This window comes from Mustela erminea, chromosome 11, assembly GCF_009829155.1.
Source record: "Mustela erminea isolate mMusErm1 chromosome 11, mMusErm1.Pri, whole genome shotgun sequence".
Classification (NCBI taxonomy): domain Eukaryota; kingdom Metazoa; phylum Chordata; class Mammalia; order Carnivora; family Mustelidae; genus Mustela; species Mustela erminea.
In genome coordinates this window covers 50,669,650-50,689,499 of record NC_045624.1, presented here as the reverse complement: position 1 = coordinate 50,689,499, position 19,850 = coordinate 50,669,650, and the positions used below count along the sequence as shown (strand labels likewise).

The window sequence follows — 19,850 nt, the reverse complement described above, 5'->3', positions numbered from 1 at the left end:
AATATTTTTAAGGATGCTTTGACAGGAATGTTAGAAATAACATCTGAATTCAACAACAGAAAAAAGTTGCTATCAGTGGGAAACAAAGTCTTAGTGAATAATCTAAAACTGCCCATGAGAAAGGGCTGGGGAATGATCCTTTAGGCAGAAGCACTAGAAGCTTTGGACTCAATAAGGCTTTGGCAGGGCCATTCTGGATCTGCCTGGCAAGTGCACTGCAGTCTGTCTAGCTCAGTCTTCAGCGAGAGTCCTTCAACGCCATCATAGCGTACTCCACAGTTTGTTACAGTGTCCTTAAAACTCTTCATAGAGGTGCTTGGCATGCTTACTCTTCTAACTGGAGTGCGGGGTATATTACCTGATGGTTGTTAGGGAGACTTTAGGAGATTGCTTTAGGTCTCCAGCTGACTGTTGTTGCTGAGAGCTCCCACTCTGTGCGTTGGCCATAGTGGCCAACTTGGTCAGGACCTCCTGTTAGGAACAATACTCTGTCTGGCTATAGACTCCTCTCTCATACTGGGCCATCTCAGCTATCCAGAAGGGATCGGGCATAGTGAAAACTTTGAGTACCCCTTGAAAGGAGTACTAGTGACTCAAGATCTAGCAACTAGGGGTGGAAATTCTTGCACATAAAGAAACAGGGATGCCATCCTCAGCTGGAAATGGGATCTCAGGGGCATCGATGACATCCAGAACTTTCATCCTAGAAAGACAGTTGTAACTATTCTGATTTTCAGCTTTGGCAGCTTTGCATCACCATCCCCAAGGGGCTGGGAGTTTTATGGTATATCCTAAAACTTGAATACTTAAGTATCAGTGTGCTCTTTGAAGTCTTGGGGGCATGGGGCCCAAAGGGACATGAGGATCCATTGAAGATTTCCTTGTAAAACACATAATTTGCTTTTTCCTTAAACTAAATAGCAGTGGATATACCAGATTGCTGTGGACATTCACCAGCACAGCGTTGCCCTTGGACAGCTACTTACTTCCAGATGCGTAACCTACCTGACCTGTGCAGAACTGCACTGGTTTTACCTGCTCCCCTGCCTCCCTGCCCAGGTTTCTTGGAACTCCCTGGACATTTCCTTAATGGGGGAAGAACAAGCCAGACCTGGCCTGAAAACATGTGGAAGGTTCTATTGTATTTTGATTAGAACTCCATTAAATGTACCAATTAGTTTGGGAATGCATGGCAACTTTGTAATATTCAAGATCCCATTTCCAGAACATGGAATATTTGGCAGACTTACCAGTGTTTAATTAAATTTCATATAATCAAGAATCAAGAACTTATGAAGATCTTTAGAATAACCAAGGGTATATTTTACAACCTCTACCACTTTTCTTCCCACTTCATTAAGCACCAATATAAAAATTTCAGTACCTCAAGAACCAATATATATTTAGAAGGTGCATTTTAAAAAGATTTTCAGTATAACAATTTGGTGATATTACATTATTGTTATTTTGTTAGGTGTGCTAACAGTATTTTGGTTATATTGCTTAAAAAGAGCCCTGATATTTTAGACATAAATGCTGAAATGTATCTGGGATTTGCTTCAAAGTTACGTAGGATAGAGAATATATAGGGGTATGAAACAAGATTTGCCATGAGTTGCTAGTTGTTAGAGCTGATAGTTATTGGGTTCATTATATTATTTTGTCTCCCTTTTAGAAATGTTTGGAATTTTTCATAACGAAAGTTAAAAGTTAAAAAAAATATATAGATATAGAACATCAAAGGAAAGAAAAAAGTCATCATGAGAAGTAGAGCTAACTAGTTACAAAATAAAAAGATTATTGATTCTGTTGTTCTCTACCTACTGAAAGGTACACATTGGGCCCCAAACAAAAGTATGAAATAGGCTTTGTTTGTATACTTTATTTCCTAGGTTTCCTTTCTTCATTTTAGCCCCGTATAGATTTTCCTTCTCCTTGTTTTAAGAGCACATTTTTCTTCCATTCACATCTCTCAGAATTGTCACTCATTTTACACAGAGTGAATAGGAGATCTAGAGATGACCTGTCCAGATTAAAGTACAAGACAAGAATACTTTGGACTGGAGTTTAGGAGTTGAAGTCAGGGGATAATAGGTCTGATAGAGTGTTGGAAAAAATTCTTGAGCATTTGGAAAAATTACAGAAATGTGAAAAGTTTGTTGGAACATTTGGGGAAAAAAATGTGTAGGATTCCCATATGGTGACTTTATTAGAAATTGCCCTTCTGGAGATAGAGGAAGTTAAAAGCTTAACCCTCAAGTATTCTATCAGAAAATAGATACTGTCTAAAATGGGTAAAAGAAAAAGAAGCAATATTAGCATATTATACAGAAATACTGATGTTATTAAATGAAACTAACAAATTCAAAGTAGTTACTTCTACAGACTCGTGTAATTTGGGAGGGAGGAGGACAGTATGGAGCAGAGAACTACTATATTTTGTTATAAGCCAGTTAGTGAGTACAGTCTGACTTTTAACAATGCTTATGTTTTATTTTAATAAAAATTAAAACATATTAAAAACTGCAATTTTAAGAGACTTATGCCAAAGAAACATCAAGAAGAGACAAAACTAATAAAATCAATCTGAATAATACTAAGATTATGATATTGAATGCAGTAGGAGTCTAGCTTCACTCTCTTGCATATTCATATTCATATTCTGTTGACCCAGTTCCATTTGTTGAAGACTATTCTTTGCTCTGTTGAATTGTCTTGCCACCCTTGTTGAAAGTCAGTTGATCTTAAATATATAGATTTATTTCTGGTCTGTAAGTTGTTTTTTGTTTTTTATTTTTAAGATTTATTTGAGTCGGGAGGGGCAGAGGGAGAGACTCTTCAAGCAGACTTCCTGCTGAGTGTGGAGCTTGATGTGGGGCTCAATCCTATGATGATGAGATCATGACCTGAGCTGAAAACAAGAGTCAGATGCTTAACCGACTGAGCCAACCACATGGCCCTGGACTCTTAAGATTTATGTCTCTGTGTATGCTGGTACCACAGTCTTGATTACTGAAGCTTTTTAGTCAGGTTTGAAATAAAGTGTGAGTCTTCTTTTTTCTCTTTGAAGATCTTTTGCCTATTCTGGGTCCACTGCATTTTTCCATATGAATTTTAACATCAGCTTCTCAATTTCTGCAAAAAAGGGGGAGAGGGCAGTGGAGATTTTGACAGGGATTACATTAAATTTGTAGATCAATTTGGGGAGTGTTGCCCTGTTAACAATAGTAAGTCTTCCAATCCATGAAGGTAGGATATCTTTTTCTTTCTTTCTTTCTTTCTTTTTTTTTTAAGATTTTATTCCTTTATTTGACAGAGATCACAAGAAGGCAGAGGCAGGCAGAGAGAGTGGGGGAAGCAGGCTCCCCACTGAGCAGAGAGCCTGATGTGGGGCTTGATCCCAGGACCTTGATATGACTTGAGCTGAAGGCAGAGGCTTAACCCACTGAGCCACCCAGGTGCCCCGCTTTCTATTTATTTTAGTCCTCTTTAATTCTTTCGATGATTTTTATAGTTTCAGTGTACAAATCTTACCCTTCTTTTGTTGCATTTATTCCTAATTATTTGTTTTTGATGCTGTTTTTAAAAGAATGTTTTCATAAATTTCACTTTCAGATTATTCATTGCTAGTGTTTAGAAATATGTTTGATTTTTGTATTTTCATCTTGTATCCTGCAACCTTTCTGAACTCATTTATTCTAAAAAATTTTTTTTGTATTTTTAGGATTTTCTATATACAAGGTCATGTCATTTGCAAAATGAGATAGTTTTACTTACTCCTTTCCAGTGCTTTTATTTCTTGCATCACTCCCTTGTTTAGAATCTCCACTATGATGTTGAGTAGAAGTGGCAAGAGTAGACATCCTTGCCTTGTTCCTGATCTTGTGGAAAGGTGTCTAGTCTTTTACCATTAAATATGATACTGGTTATAGATTCTTCATAGATACCTTTCACCAAGTTTAGGAAATTTCCCTTCCATTCTTAGTTTGTTGAATGTTTTTATCATGAAAAGAGTTTAATTCTGTTGAATGCTTTTTCTGTTCCCATTGAGATACCATGTAGTTGTTTTGGTTTTATGTTCTATTAATACAGTATCGTACACGGGTTGATTTTCATTCTTGTATTTCTGAGGTAAGCTGTACTTGGTCATTGTGTACAACCCTTGTCATCTGTGACTGGATTCAGTTTTTTCAGTACTTCATTAAAGATTTTGCATCTGTATTTATAAAGGATATTGGCTATAATTTTCTTTTGATACCTTCTTGTGGGTTTAGTATCAGGGTCTCATAGAATAATTGGAAAGTGTTCCCTCCTCTTTTTTTTTTTTAAGAGTTTGTGAAGTACTGGTTTTAATTCCTCTTTAAAGTTTGATAGAATTTACCAGTGAAACCATCTGGTTCTGGGCTTGTGGAAAGTTTGTTGATTACTAATTCATTCTCTTTACTTTTTTATAGGTCTATTAAAATTTTGTATTTCTTCTTGAGTAGTGCTTTAAATTTACAAAAATATAAAGCAAGTGTTAAGTTGTAAGTATGTATAAGGTAGTCTGATAAAGCCCAAATTGTGTATAAAAATGTGTCCTCCTAATTCACGGGAATTCAGTTTGAAACTTAACCATTTAACAATTGTTTTTTAAAACATGACTTTTCGGGGCACCTGGGTGGCTCAATGGGTTAAAGCCTCTGCCTTCAGCTCAGGTCATGATCTCAGGGTCCTGGGATTGAGCCCCGCATTGGGCTCTCTGCTCAGTGGAGAGCCTGCTTCCTCCTTTCTCTCTCTCTCCCTTTCTGCCTTCGTGTGATCTCTGTCTGTCAAATAAATAAATAAAATCTTTTAAAAAAAAAGATTTATTTTAAAACATGACTTTTCAAAAGAGTTTTGTTAATGTCTTTTTATTTGAATTATTTTAAATATATCAAATATTTTATAATTTTATATTGTATTTCATAATGGCTTGGAATTTAAGGGTTTGGGGTTTTTTATCATTATTATTTTTTTATTGCTTTTATCTCAGCAGCAATGCAGCAAGTGTTGGATAACCTTACGGAGCTGCCCTCATCTACAGGAGCAGAAGAAATAGACCTAATTTTTCTCAAGGGGATTATGGAGAATCCTATTGTAAAATCACTTGCTAAGGTATAGTGGTTTATTCATAAACTTACTAAATAATTTTTAAAATTGTCTTTACAGAGGTCTTTTCAAATTACTATTTCAGAACTTGATATGCCTTCAGCTTAGTTAGCAAATAATAACACTCATGCACATGAAAATTAGACCACTTTAGCCTTTCTTGTGTTGACTTTAAATACAAGATAAAATAACTCTTAGTTTTAGCCTAACATTTAAATTCTAGGGAAATTGTAACTGAACAGTCATAACAGGACTTATGAAAAAGATCCTGGTACTATCTCCATTTCAGGAACTGCAAAATACTGATTTTCTTCTTTTATATTAGACTGTGTACCTGTTTTTCATTTTGGTTCCTGATTTCCTATATCTCTTACTTTCTGAAATCTTGTATTCTCTTGAATAACCTCGGTTTATTAAGTCTGTTTCTGTAATCAGCTCTCTCGTAGTCTCCTTAACTCATCCGTAAATACACTTTTACTGCTATTCTTAGTCCAGTTTTATTTCACTTGTACTATTTCCTGTATTAGTTTTTATAAACATCACTAAAGCTTAGTGTATTAACTGCTTCACCACCCTGTTCTCCCGTTCTTCAGCATTCCTTCAAGTGATTCTTGTTTTCAGAAACATGCCACATGTCCTCTCTGGCGTTTCCTTCATGTAGTCATCTTGTTTTTCCATTTGCTTTCTGCACTCCCAGTATGTTGATTTCACCCTCTCCCATAATTGTTTTTAACCACAGTCAATTCATCTTTTTCTTCTCACTTGTGAAAAATCATACTTTTTGCAAAGTTTTTCATTTCTAAAAGTGAGTCAGTGATGCAGATTCTTCATTTTATTCACAAACTTAATCATCCTAAGATCACATGATATAAAACCCTTGGCTCCTAAGTAAAAACTAATCTAGATATGTATCAACCAACTGGATTTTAGTCATCTTTTAAAAATCTATTTATTTGAGAGAAAGCGTGGGTGTAAGCCATGGGCAGTAGGGGAGGCAGAAGGAGAGGGAGAGGGAATCTTCAACAGAGCCCTTACTGAGCACAGACCCTGAGATCATGACCTCAGCTGAAACCATGAGTTAGCTGCTTAGCTAACAGAGCCGTCCAGGTGCCCCAATTTTAGACATTTTTGATTACAGTTTTTCCTAAGTTTATTAGATAGTCCTTTATCTTAATAGTAATAATATAGGATATAAATAATTTTCAAATTCAAGCTTCTTATCATAAATAACCAATTATCATACCATGTCAAGGTAGAGTAAAAGCTTCAGGGTCTATTGAAATATGTAAGGGCTCGTTACACCTGTATTAACTAGCTCACCCTTAGCTCTAAGTGGTACTTTTATTTTTTTTTTATTTTTATTTTTTAAGATTTTATTTATTTATTTGACAGAGAGAGATCACAAGTAGGCAGAGAGGCAGGCAGAGAGAGAGAGGAGGAAGCAGGCTCCCCGGTGAGCAGAGAGCCCGATGTGGGACTCGATCCCAGGACCCTGAGATCATGACCTGAGCTGAAGGCAGCAGCCCAACCCACTGAGCCACCCAGGCGCCCTCTAAGTGGTACTTTTAAAGTAGGTCTTGAGGGGCACCTGGGTAGCTCAGTGGGTTAAGTCTCTGCCTTCGGCTCAAGTCATGATCTCAAGGTCCTGAGATCAAGCCCCACATCGGGCTTTCCACTCAGCAGGGAGCCTGTTCCCCACGCTCTCTCTCTGCCTGCCTCTCTGCCTACTAGTGATCTCTCTCTCTCTCTGTCAAATAAAGGAATAAAATCTTTTTAAAAAGTTTTTGACTCTTCTTTTGATATCATAATGTTGGTTGTCAGTATCTCTTACATCCACTTCCCCATGTTTATTCAATTTATTATCTTTGTAGATATAGAAACTAGATAATAAGGCATTTTATAATGTGTTTATAATTCATAGAGGTCTTTATAATACATTGTTTTGTCATCACAGCAGCTTAATGAATTGAAAATCAAAGTAGAATAATTATTTGTCTAAGGTCATTGTCCTAGTAAATTGACAGAGATGAGGTTTAGACCAGGTTTTCTTTCTTCAAATTCTGGCTCTTTCTACTATAGCATGGGTTTTGTGTGCTTGTATATTCCTAAGAATTTCTGTGGGTAAAAATTATTTTTATTCTGGCTTTTGTGCTATTGATATTGGCATTATAGAGGATTATCTTGTTCATTCTCAACAGGTGAAATGGCTGGATGACTTTTGAGCAGCTCAGGTGCTTGTGTAATCTTCTGATGATAAAAATGAAATTAAGGGGGCACATGGGTGTCACAGTCAATTAAGTGTCCAACTTGGTTTTGACTCAGGTCATGATCTCAGTGTTGTGAGATTAAGCCCCACATATGGCTCAGCTCAAGTCTTCTTGAGATTCTTTCTCCTCCTTCCTCTGCCCCTTCCACTCATGCATTCTCTCTCTCTCAAATAAATAAATGTTATTTAAAAATGAAATTAAGAACAGAATCAACTAATAGCATCTACCATTGGTCAGGCAGTTTCTCAATAAATAGAAACAGTGATAGCTTAGTATTCCCACAATGAAAGAAAAGAAATCCCAGGAGGAAAAGAAGACTTTTACTTCCAAGAAAGAGCTACTGAGTCACAGCAGGCTAACATTCCCAGTACAATATGTAGAGAAAAATGGTTAAGTTACTGAGGAAACAGAGAGGCATATGTTGCTAGTAACATGGAGAGGCAGAAATATGTAACTAATAATCATGAGGAAAAATAACAGCAGTTCCATAGATGGTCCTTTTATTAGAATTTATAAACAAATATTTTTAAATAATGTATTATATTTTAAGAGAAGAAAAAGGAAAATGAAGATATAAAATTTTACTAGGAAGTAGAATCAGAATTAGAATCACAGTCAATCAAGTAGTCATTTGTTCTTTTAGATTCTACATATAGGTGAAATCATATGGCATTTGTCTTTGTCTGACTTACTTTACTTAACATAATACTCCTTAGGTCCATCCATGTTTTGCAAATGGCAAGATCTCATTCTTTTTTATGGCTGAATAATATTCCATTGTGTATGTATATATGTATTCCATTGTGTATGTACGTATATGTATATAGGTGTTCCATTGGTTATGTGTGTATATACGTATGTGTATATATACATATGTACCATATCATCTTTTTTTTTTTTTTTGAAGATTTTATTTATTTGTTTATTTATTCAGAGAGAGTGCAGGGGCAAGGTGGGGGCTGGGAGAACAAAGGGGGAGGGAAGGGGCAAGAATCTTAAGCTGACTCTGCACTGCCCCAAAGCATGGCTCCATCCTACAACCCTGTGAGCCAAAAGCAAGAGTCAGGAACTTGAAGAACTTAGCCACCCTGGTGCCCACCCCCCATCATCTTTTTTAAACATTTTTCTTTTGAAATACACTTGACACACAATGTTACATTAGTTTCAGGTGTACAACATAGTGATTCGACAAGTCTATACATTATGCTGTGCTCACCACTAGTGCAGCTACCATCTGTCACCGTATATCACTATTTCAATATCATTGACTTTTCTCATGCTGTACCTTTTGTCCACATGACTTATTCCATAATTGGAATTCTCTATCTCCCACTCCCCTTCAACTGTTTTGCCCATTCTTCCCCCACTTCCCCTCTGGCAATCATCAGTTCTCTATATTTATGGGTCAGTTTCTGTTTTTTGTTTGTTTTCACTTCTACCTGGAAGTGAAATCCTACAGAATTTGTCTTTGTCTATTTCACTTCGCATAATACCCTCCAGGTGCATCTAGGTTTTGCAAATGGCAAGGTCTCCTTTTTTATGACTGAGTGATATTCCATTGTATGTATATACCACATCTTCTTCAGTGACATTTGTGCTGCTTCCATATCTTGGCTATTGTAAACAATGCTGGAATAAACATAGAGGTGCATATATCTTATTGAATTGGCCATTTGTTTTCTTTAGGTAAATACCCAATAGTGGAATTACTAGATTATGTGGTTATTTCTGTTAATTTTGTGAGGGACCTCCATACTGTTTTCCACAGTGGCTGCATCAGTTGCATTCCCACCAGCAGTGCAAAAGGATTCTTTTTTCTCCACATCCTTGCCAGCACTTATTTCTTGTCTTTTTGCTTCTAGTCATTTTGATAGGTGTAAGGTAATAATATCTCTTTATGATTTTGATTTGCATTTTCCTGATGATTAGTGAGGTTGAGCATCTTTTCATGTGTGTGTTGGCCATCTGTATGTCATCTTTGGAAAAATGTCTGTTCAAGTCCTCTGCCCATTTTAAAAATCAGGTTATTTGTCTTTTTGTGTGGAGTTGTAAGAGTTCTTTATATATTTTCTATATTAACCCCTATACTATATGTCATTTGCAAATATCTTCTCCCACTCAGCAGATTTCCTTGTCATTTTGTTGAGGGTCTCCTTCACTGCAAAAGGTTTTTATTTTGGTGTAGTCCCAGTATACCACATCATCTTTATTCATTTATCTATCTATCAGTGGACACATGGTTTGCTTCCATATCTTGACTTTTTTAAGAAGTGCTGCAAACAACCAGACTCTTAAATATAGAGAACAAACTGGTGATTGCTGGAAGGGTGATGGGTAAGGGATGTGTGAAATGGAAAAGGGAGATTAAGAAGTACAAATTTCAGTTGTAAAAAAATATATGGTCTTGGAGATTAAAAGCATAGGGAATATAGTCAATGATATTTAAGTAATGTATGGTGACAGTTGATGACTGTACTTATCACGGTGAGCGTTGAGTACTGTGTAGATTTGTTAAATCAATGTACACCTGCAATTAATGAAACACCTTATGTTAGTAATACTTTAAAAAACAATCATGGATATTCAGGGGCTCAAAAATATGATATCTGAAATAAAAGCTCATCTTATAGGGTTAAGAGATTAAATATTGCAGAGTAGGGGATCAATGGATTTAAAGACAGTCTAGTAGTAAGCATCCAAACTGAAACTCAGTAGCAAGTATGGAAAGAACAGAAGAGGGAATAGAAGGCATTCTCAAAATGTTTGATATACATGTAATTGGTATTTCAGAAAGAGAGAAGGGGTAAATGGGGCAGAAGAAATAGCTGAAGATCTAGTAGCCAAGAATTTTCAAAACTGATGAACAGCATCAACTGATGATCCAAGAAGCAGTGAATCCTTCTACAGGAAAAATCTAAAGAAAGACATTCTTTGGAACAATATAGTCCAATTCCTGAAAATCAGAGACCGAGTGAATATTTGTAAAGTAACCAGTGAAGAATACTTTTAAAGAGAAACAATGAGACTAATGGTTAACAACAGAACAGGAACTATATATGTCAAAGCAGAGTGCACTGAGATCACTGAAGTTTTGAAAGAAAAACACTGCCAAACTTGAATTCCCTTTCTGGCAAAAGTACCTTCAGAAATGAAAGCAAAATAAAGGTTTTTACTTTTAGACAAATCTGAGAAAAATAATCTCCATTTATTTTATAAGAAATGCAGAAGGACATTTTTCTGGCAGAAAGAATGACAAAGGGAATACTAATGGTAAATATAATATTAATTTTTAAAATAAAATAATAACAATGTCTTGGGGCATTTTAATGAATCAAACAATTGTAAGATCCATTCATTGTTCAGGAAGTGGTAAAAGAAATGGTTTATAGTGTATGAAGAATCAGGGATGCGTACTGAAATCTCTAGGTACGCATCCCTGATTCTGAAATCTCTAGGGTTTCAAGATTGTAAACTAAAGTTACAAGAATGAATAAAGTTCATCCAAGCTATAAGGAAGAAAAAATAGTCTTGAATTAACATCACAAGTCAGCAAAATATGGGATGGGAAGGGAAACCATCTTTAGACAGGGATAGTAGGCAGCCAGATCTGATCCCTGACAGAAAGGAAACAAAGTGAGCAATATGAAATTGAGGATAGTTTTCAGGCTGCAGTAAAGGATGAAAATACAAACAGGCCAGCAATCTTCATAGAGGTCAGGATTTGAGGAGATGGAGGTGACTGGAATTTGTGTGGCAAAATATTGGGGAAAAGGAAGCTGAACACAGAAAGGGCTCTGGAGATCTCTGTCAAATCCTTGGCTGAGCACTGACCTATATATGTATGAAGTAGGCCTCTGGAGTTCTAGAGAAGATCCCCTGGAAAGCAGAGTAGGCCAAACAATTCCCAGGGATCACAAAGTCTGGAGAATAGTTTGCATTCCCACTACTGAGTTGAGAGTCCTCATGCTACACAGTACATTGGGCAGATTCACCCCAGTTTTTTATAGCAGACCTGTGAAACTAAAGGAGATTAAACTAAAATTCAAAAGAGAGTTATTTGAAAAATGTCCAAGTATCTGGAAACTAAACAACATACTTCTAAATAACCACAGGGTGGAGAAGAAATCACAAACAAAAAATGTTTTGAATTGAATGAAAATGAAAATATATGTCAAAGCAATGTTTGGAGGAAAATGCTGTAATTAGAAAAGAACAATATGTAAATCAGTCATCTAAGTGTGCACCTTGAGAAAATAGAAAAAAAAAAAGAGCAAATTAAATTCAAAATAAGCAGAAAGAAGTAATTAATAAAAATAAGACTAAATGGATTAAAGGCAAATAGACAAAGTCAGTATAACTTCAAATATATCAATAAAATCAGTAGTCCTATAACTAGACCCAAATTACCGGTATCAGAAATGAAGGAGAGGACATCACTACAAATCCAACAGGTATTGCAAGAATAATAAGAAATACTATGAACAACTTTATGACAGTAGATATGACAACTTAGATGAAATTGACTGATTCCTTAAAAGACACAAACTACTAAAGCCTATGTAAGAAGAGACAACCTGAAGAGCTCTATGTTTTTTTAAATTGAATATTTGCAGTTCCACTTGATTCCTTCCAGAAAAAGTGGAAGAAAAGAAAACATTTACTATTTTATGAAGCCTAGTGTTACCCTGATAGCAAAGCCAGCTATGGACATTTCAAGAAAGGAAAACTGTAAAATAGTATCCCTCATGAACATAGACTTCAAGTTCTTAAGATAATACTAGCAAATCAAATCCAGCAACATACAAAAGGGATAATACTCCATTATCAAGAGAGTTTTGTCTATAAAATGCAAGACTGCTTTAATATTTGAAAATCAGTAAATGCCACCATTTTGTTGATATGATAAGAATCATGTGATTGTTTCAGGAAAAGCATTTTATAAAATTGAACATTCATTCTTGATAAAAACTTGGTAAACTTGGAGGTTGCCTCAACCTGATGGATATCTATTAAAAAACTGCAGTTCACATCATAATTCATGATGGCAGATAGAATGCTTGCTTTCTGTGATCCCTTCTGTTCAACCTTCATCATTTCCATTCATGTTTATACCCAGGGGTACTAGCCAGTACAAAAAGGCAAGAAAAAGTAGATAAATAAAAGGCATACAGATTGAAGAAGAAAAAATAAACTATCTTTATTCAAAGATGACATTATTGTTTATATTGAAAATCCTAAGAATCTATCAGAAGGAAGAACAACAAACCTAGAACTAACAAGTGATTTAGCAGGGTCATAAGATACAAGATCAATCTATATAAATTAGTTGTATTTTTATATACTTGTTAAAGAAATAGGGATCAGTTTAATAATATGTGCTAGTCCTATCCTCTGGACACTAAAAAAAAATTGCTGAAATTAAAGGCATACATACGTACAGGGTTTGGAAGGCTAAGTACTGTTAACATTGTCGGTTCTCCCCAAACTATCTGTAGCTTGAGTAGAATCCAAGTCAGAATTTCAGGCTGACATATTATTGATAAACTGAAATTTATGAAGGACGTAGACTAAACCAGAACAGTTTTGAAAAAGGAGAAAATTTGATGCTATGCATAGCCAGATATCAAGGATTACTATTACCCTACAGTACAGAAAACACTGTAGTATTGGCACATAGATCAGTGGCATAGAATGGAGCCCAGAAAGAGACCCTAATATATGTATGGTCAACTGGTTTTTATTAATAGCACCATGGTAATTCAATGAAGAAATAATAGTCCTTTCAATAAATGTTGAAACAATTATTTATACGCAAAAAAACGAACCTCATCCTTTGCCTCACATAAACAAAAATACCTCAAAATAGATCTAAAAGTAAAAACTAAAATTTTAAAACTTTTAAAAGATTACATAAGGAAAAACTTAGCTACTTTGGGTTAGAGAAAGATTTCTTAGATAAGACATTAAAAGCATGAAGCATAATGAAAATTTGACTAATTAGATTTTATCAAAATTTAACTTTCTACTTTAAAAGATACCATTAAGGAAATGAAAAGGCAAGCTATATATTGGGGGGAAATATTTGCAAAACATAAACAGTCATACTTCATTTTATTGTCCTTCTCTTTGTTGCATTTCATGAATACTATGGTTTTTTGGTGGGTATTTTTTTTTTTCTTTTTTAGTTGAAGGTTTGTAGCAGCCTTGCTTTGAGCAAATCTCTCAACTATTTTTCCAGCAGCATGTGCTCACTTTATGTTTCTGTGTCACATTTTGATAATTCTCACAATATTTCTCCTTTATCATGATAATATTTAAATTGCTGCAATCTCATAATAAACCTTTTAATGGGTGAGGAGTTTGTGGGTTTTTTTTTTTAAGAGAGAAAGAGTACGAGCTCACGTGCAGGTGCGGGAGGGGCAGAAGGAGAGACTTTTAAGCAGACTCCATGCTGAGTGTGAACCTGACACAGGGCTCAGTCTCATGACTCTGAGATCATGACCTGTGCTGAATTCAAGAGTCAGGTACTTAACCAACTGATCCAGTCATCAACCCAAATGAGGATTTATATCTATGGGTGAGCAAAGGCAGTGATTTCTTAGGGTGGAATCTACTCTTAATGAAGATGCTATGAAGATTTTTGAAATGATAGCAATGGATTTGGAATATTACATAAACTTAGTTGATAATGCAATCTCAGAGTTTGAGAAGATTGACAGATCTTGCTATTGGGGAAAAACTGTCAAACAGAATCTCCTGCTACAAAGAAATTTTTTATCAAAGGAAGAGTCAGTTGATGCAGCAGATTTCATTGTCTTATTTTAAGAAATTGCCACAGCCACCCAGACCTTCAGCAACGCTACCCTGATCAGTTAGCAGCCATCAGTGTTGAGGTGTGACCCTCTTTCAACAAAAAGGTTATGACTTGCAAAAGCTCAGTTGATGGTGAGTAGTTTTTAGCAATATGGTAATTTTTAATTAAGGTATATACAGTGTTTTTCAGACACAATGTTATTGCACAGTTAGTGTAAACATAACTTTATATGCACTGGAAAAACCCAAAAAATTCATTTGACTTTGTTGCAATATTCCCTTTTTGCAATGTTCACTTTATTTTGGTGGTTGGAACTGAACCTGCAATATCTCTAAGAAAGCCTGTATCCTAAAAAGGAAGCTGTTCATTCATAGCTAGTAGCAGTGCAAATAGTACAACTACTTTGGAAGACACTTTGGCAGTTTCTTACAAAGCTAACATAGTGTTACCATACAATCCAGCAGTTGTACTTCTTGATAGTTACCCAAGGGAGTTGATGAATTATGTCCACAAAGAAATCTACATATGAACATTTATAGCATATTTATTCATAATTGCCAAAATTTTGAAGCAAATGGTGATGATTTTTAATAGGAGCAAAGATAAAGTGTGATACATCCATACAATGGAGTATTATTCAGCAGTAAAAAAGAAATGAGCTTCAAAACAATATGGAGGAACTACAAATACATATTGCTAGATGAAAGAAACCATGCCGGAAAAGGTATATACTGTGATTCCAACTTCATTACATTCTGGGAAAAGCAGAAATTATAGACAGTGCCAAAGAATCAGTAGTTGCCAGGGTTTAGGAGAGTACAAGGGAGGGATGAATAGGGGAAGCATAGAGCATTTTTAGGGCCATGGGACTATTCTGTATGATACTGTAAAGGTACACAGATGACATTCTGCAGTTGTCAAAACCCATGGAACTGTACAACATTTAGAGGACATCTTAATGTAATCTATAATCTTTAGTTAATTATAGTGTATCAGATTGGCTTATTAATTATAACAAATGTATCATACTAATGCAAGAGGTAAATAAGAGAAATGGAAATGAGGCAGATAACATGGAAATTCTCCATACTTTCTGCACAATTTTTCTTTTTTTTTTTTTTTAAAGGTTTTATTTATTTATTTGACAGACAGAAATCACAGGTAGGCAGAGAGGCAGGCAGAGAGAGAGGGGGAGGCAGACTCCCTGCTGAGCAGAGAGCCCGATGTGGGGCTCGATCCCAGGACCCTGAGATCATGACCTGTGCCAAAGACAGAGGCTTTAACCCACTGAGCCACCCAGGCACCCCTCAGCACAATCTTTCTATGAATTTAAAACTTCATTAACTTAAGTCCATAGTTCATATCAGTGTTCATACTTCATGTTGTATATGTGTGTCTATGGGTTTTAACAGATGTATAATGACATGTAATGTTTTTGTCCAGTTTTGGCATTAGAGTAATGCTGTCCCTATAGAATGAGTTAAGAAATGTTTTCTCTATCTCCTAGAAGAGATTGTAGAGAATTGGTATAATTCTCCTTAAATGTTTGGTAGAATATACAAGTAAGTCCCTGTAGGCCTGGTGCTTTCTGTTTGGGAAGGTTATTAATTATTGATTTTAATTTCTTTAGCAGATAGAGTACTCTTCAGGTTATCTATGTCTCCTTTTGTGAGTTTTTAAGCTGTGTGTATTTAAAGGAATTGGTCCATTTCATATAGGTTATCAAATCTGTAGATATAGATTTGTTCATAGTATTCTTTTATTATTCTTTAATGTCTATAGCATTAGTAGTGATGGCCCCCCTTCTTTTCTGTTATTAGTAAATCTCTGTCTTCTCTTTTTTCTTAGTTAACCTAGATAGAAGTTTATTAATTTTAATCTTTTCAAATAACCAGATTTGGGTTTCATTAACTTTTATTGACTTCCTGGTTTTACTTTCATTGGTTTCTGCTTTAAATTTGATTATTTCCTTTCTTCTACTTACTCTAGATTTCATTTGCTCTTTTTTTCTTGACTATATAAGATGTAAGTTTAGATTATTGATTTTAGGTCTTTCTTCTTTTCTAACTGTGCATCAGTACTATAAATTTCCCTTTAAATACTGCTTTTGCCCCATCCCACAAAATTTGGTAAGTTGTATTTTCATTTGGATCGCATATTTTTAAGTTTTTCTTAAGACTTCTTCTTTGACCCATGTAGTCTTAGAAATGTGTTGTTTTGAGGGTGCCTGGGTAGCTCAGTCAGGCATCTGCCTTTGGCTCAGATCATGATCCCAGGGTTCTGGGCTCAGCCCTGCATCCAGCTCTCTGCTTAAGTGGGCAGTCTGCTTCTCCCTCTCCCTCTGCCCCTCTGCCCCTCTCCTGAACCACACTCGTGTGCTGTGCGCTCTCTTTTGTGAATAAATCCTAAAAAACAAAACAAAACAAAAAACAGTGTTGCTTTGTCTTGAAGTGTTTTGGGGTTTTCTAGCTGTTTTTCTATTACTGAGTTTTGATTTGATTCCATTGTATTCTGAGAGCATACTTAATATGATTTTTATTCTTACAGACTTTTTAAGATATGTTTTATAGCCCATACAGTGGTCTGTCTTGGTAAATGTTCCATGTGCGCTTCAGATGAATGTGTTCTTTGCTCACTAGTATGTTTTCACCAGGGAGAAAAAAAAATGTATGAGAATGTCTGTCTTTTACTGTATTTTCACCAACATGGTACGTTACCAGGATTTTTATCCTTGCCTATCTAATTAAAAAAATATATATAGTACTATATATTTAGTTTGTACTTCTTATCATGAAGGTCGTTGTATATCTTTTCAGATATTTAAGAGGTATTTGAATTTCCTTTTCTGTATATTTCTTGTTCATAGTATTTGCCTATTTATGTGTTGATCTTTTTCTTAGTGGTTTATAGAAGTCCTTTCTGTAGGGGTGTCTCAGTGGTTCAGTGGGTTAAGCCTCAGACTTCGCTCAGGTCATGATCTCAGGATCCTGGGGTCAAGTTGGGGCTCCCCACTCACCTGGGAGTGTGCTTGTCCCTCTTCTTATCCCTGCTAGTGCTCTTGCTTTCTCTCTCTCTCTCTCTCCATCTCTCTCTCTCTAAAACTTCCTTTATGTATAAGAAAATTAGCCTTTGGTCTATAATATGATTTGTAAGTATTTTAACCCTGGTTTGTCATTTGTATTTTGACTTTGCTGATTTTTGACAAGAAATTAAATTTTTAAATGCAGTTAATTTTATTGGGCCTTTTTTGTTTAGTTTATAGCTTCCAGATTTTGCAGCATAAATTAGAGAGGTCTTTCCCACTCAGAGATTATAAAAAGTATTCTTTTATATTTTTTCTGAATACTGTTAAAGCCAAGCTTTTAAAAAAAAGAAAAAAGGTCTTTTTCATTTTAAAAAGTATAACAGATTCCCATTTCTAGTTTTTTTGGCATCTGTGTGGTTCTCTTTTTCCACAGATAACTCTAAGAGTGGCTCGGCAATGTTATTTAGAAGCTTCCTTAGTACTTCAATATATAATTTATCTAATCTAAGAATTTGAACTCCTTTTGTTAACTAGATTTCTGGCAAGTTCTTTACTTATTAGAGAATTCAATTCTAGTTTATTTATACTTATTTCGTCCATTTTTTTATTCAGAACAAATCTCATTCTCTTTGATATAATGGATGCAGAAGCAGAATAGAAATTGACTTTTCTATTCCCTGTCTCATTTCTATTTTCTGCTCAAGTTACTTATTTTTGACTGTTCGTGGGCTTCTCTTGATCTTTCTCTTCCTAAACTCTTTAGAATAGAAGGGGATGACTCTGACCACAGCAAAACTTACTTCCCATTTACTTATCTTTTCCAAGAAACATTTAATGAGCAACTACCACATACTTAGCCATATTCAAAGATAGAAACAAAATTTATATTTTCGTCCTTTTGAGGACAAAAGGCAAGGTTTTACACATAATAATAATAGTATTAGATATAACAAAATAAATGATAGTATTTTTCACTTTAGTTATAGCCCACAACTTGTTATATATATATATATATATATATATATATATTTTTTTTTTTTTTTTTTTTTTGGGCTTGCAAGCATGGCTGCTGGACTGTGCCTAGAAGAAATACCTAGAAGTCCTGAAAGAACTTTTTCTTCTCTGCAGTTCATTTTTCTAAGGTGCAGTGGTAAATAGGACTCTCGGATCTGGACATAAAAGAAGGCTAGGCCATATTTGTATCAACTCCAATTGTTCTACGAAGCCAGTCATAGCATATTCTTTCAACCACTTGTGGCAGGTGGAATATGTTTTTATTCTCATAGTGTCTTAAAGGATGCTAGACCCATTCATTCAAATAGCTTATGATTCATCTCTCCTTCTGGACAATTTTCACTATTTCCTTTTGTCCTTTATTTTCTTTTTTGTGGTGGGTGGGTCTTATTAGTTAAATTCAAGTTGGCACTTGCCTCTTAAAATCTACTAAATAAATTATGACTTTAAAGTGACTAGAGGTCCCAACTTCTTTCACAGTATCTTCGAGCTTAATAATCTACATATTAACAAATATGGACCTGCTTTTGCTTTTTTGGAAAAATTACAGTTGATCTTGATAGAACCCAACTATATTTTAGAAATTGGCTTTCTGTGTTATATAATTATAGCTGCAGTTTCACTAAAAAGCCTTTTATTTTTTCCCTGAGAACTTCTTATTGTATAGTGAGATTCTTTCCTACTATAGCATCAGTCTGTGTAGTTGGTATGAAAAAACCTTTGGGTGTGTTTGTTTTTATAACATAATTTTGCCCTCCTGCTTGACATCCTCTTTCTGGTAGGTCTTTCCACCTTCCCACGTGTCCTCACCCAATTTGGGAGCAGTAAGGTAGATGAACATAGGAATAGGAACAAAGGGAGCTATATTAGAGTTCTCAGGTCAGTGATCATTTCTGCTCTTTACTTGTCTGAATTGAATTGATATATTACATGACCAGAGGATGTTATAGAAAATATATTGATACAGTACCTGAAAATTGTAAGGTACTCCTTATCTCTTAACTAGAGAAACAGGTGGTCTTTATAGCTCTTACTTTGAGCAGAGGGGTGCAGGTTGAAGGGACAGGTAGTATTCTGAACCACAGGAGTACAAAGTAACTGTAGGGAAGACTCAGTAGAACAGAATGACACATCTGGACTAGAAGAGCGTGCTAAGAAGGAACAAATCAACTAGCAGTCAATGAGAGTATATCTCTGAGTTAAATGAATTAGAATAATATATAACAGATAGAATAATTAACCACAGTATGATATTTCAGTGGCTGTCTGTATAATGATGAAGTCAAAAAAGTTTTAGTAGGTAAGCATTCAAGCCTTGGTATTAGACTACCTGACTCTGCCACTTAGCAGTAGTGTAGATTCAAGCAAATCACTTTATCTTATTTTGCATCAGCATCCATGTTTGCAAGGTGAGGATAATAATACACCTACCTTTGCTTAATACACACTCACTCACACTGCACTGAGAATATAGTTCCTGACACATACACAAACAGCCCTCAATAAATGTTCAGCTTCTTTATTTCCTTTCTTTCCTTAAACTTTATTCTACTTCCGTAAGAGTAATAGAGTGTTGCAAGGTTAATGATGCTAAATTAAA

General features: G+C 35.2%; 1 protein-coding gene across 4 annotated transcripts in view; it reads left to right on the top strand.

The window, feature by feature from the left end:
- Positions 1–19,850, top strand: part of MPP6 (membrane palmitoylated protein 6) — a 112,085-nt gene that overhangs the window by 39,085 nt on the left and 53,150 nt on the right. For 2 of the 4 annotated variants that reach the window (XM_032304778.1, XM_032304780.1), the window contains exon 2: positions 5,015–5,136. In XM_032304778.1, the coding sequence (XP_032160669.1) occupies positions 5,020–5,136 (117 nt within the window). In that variant the 5' untranslated portion in view covers positions 5,015–5,019. The remainder of the gene's footprint in view (positions 1–5,014; positions 5,137–19,850) is intronic. The other 2 variants (XM_032304777.1, XM_032304779.1) reach the window with 1 other exon arrangement.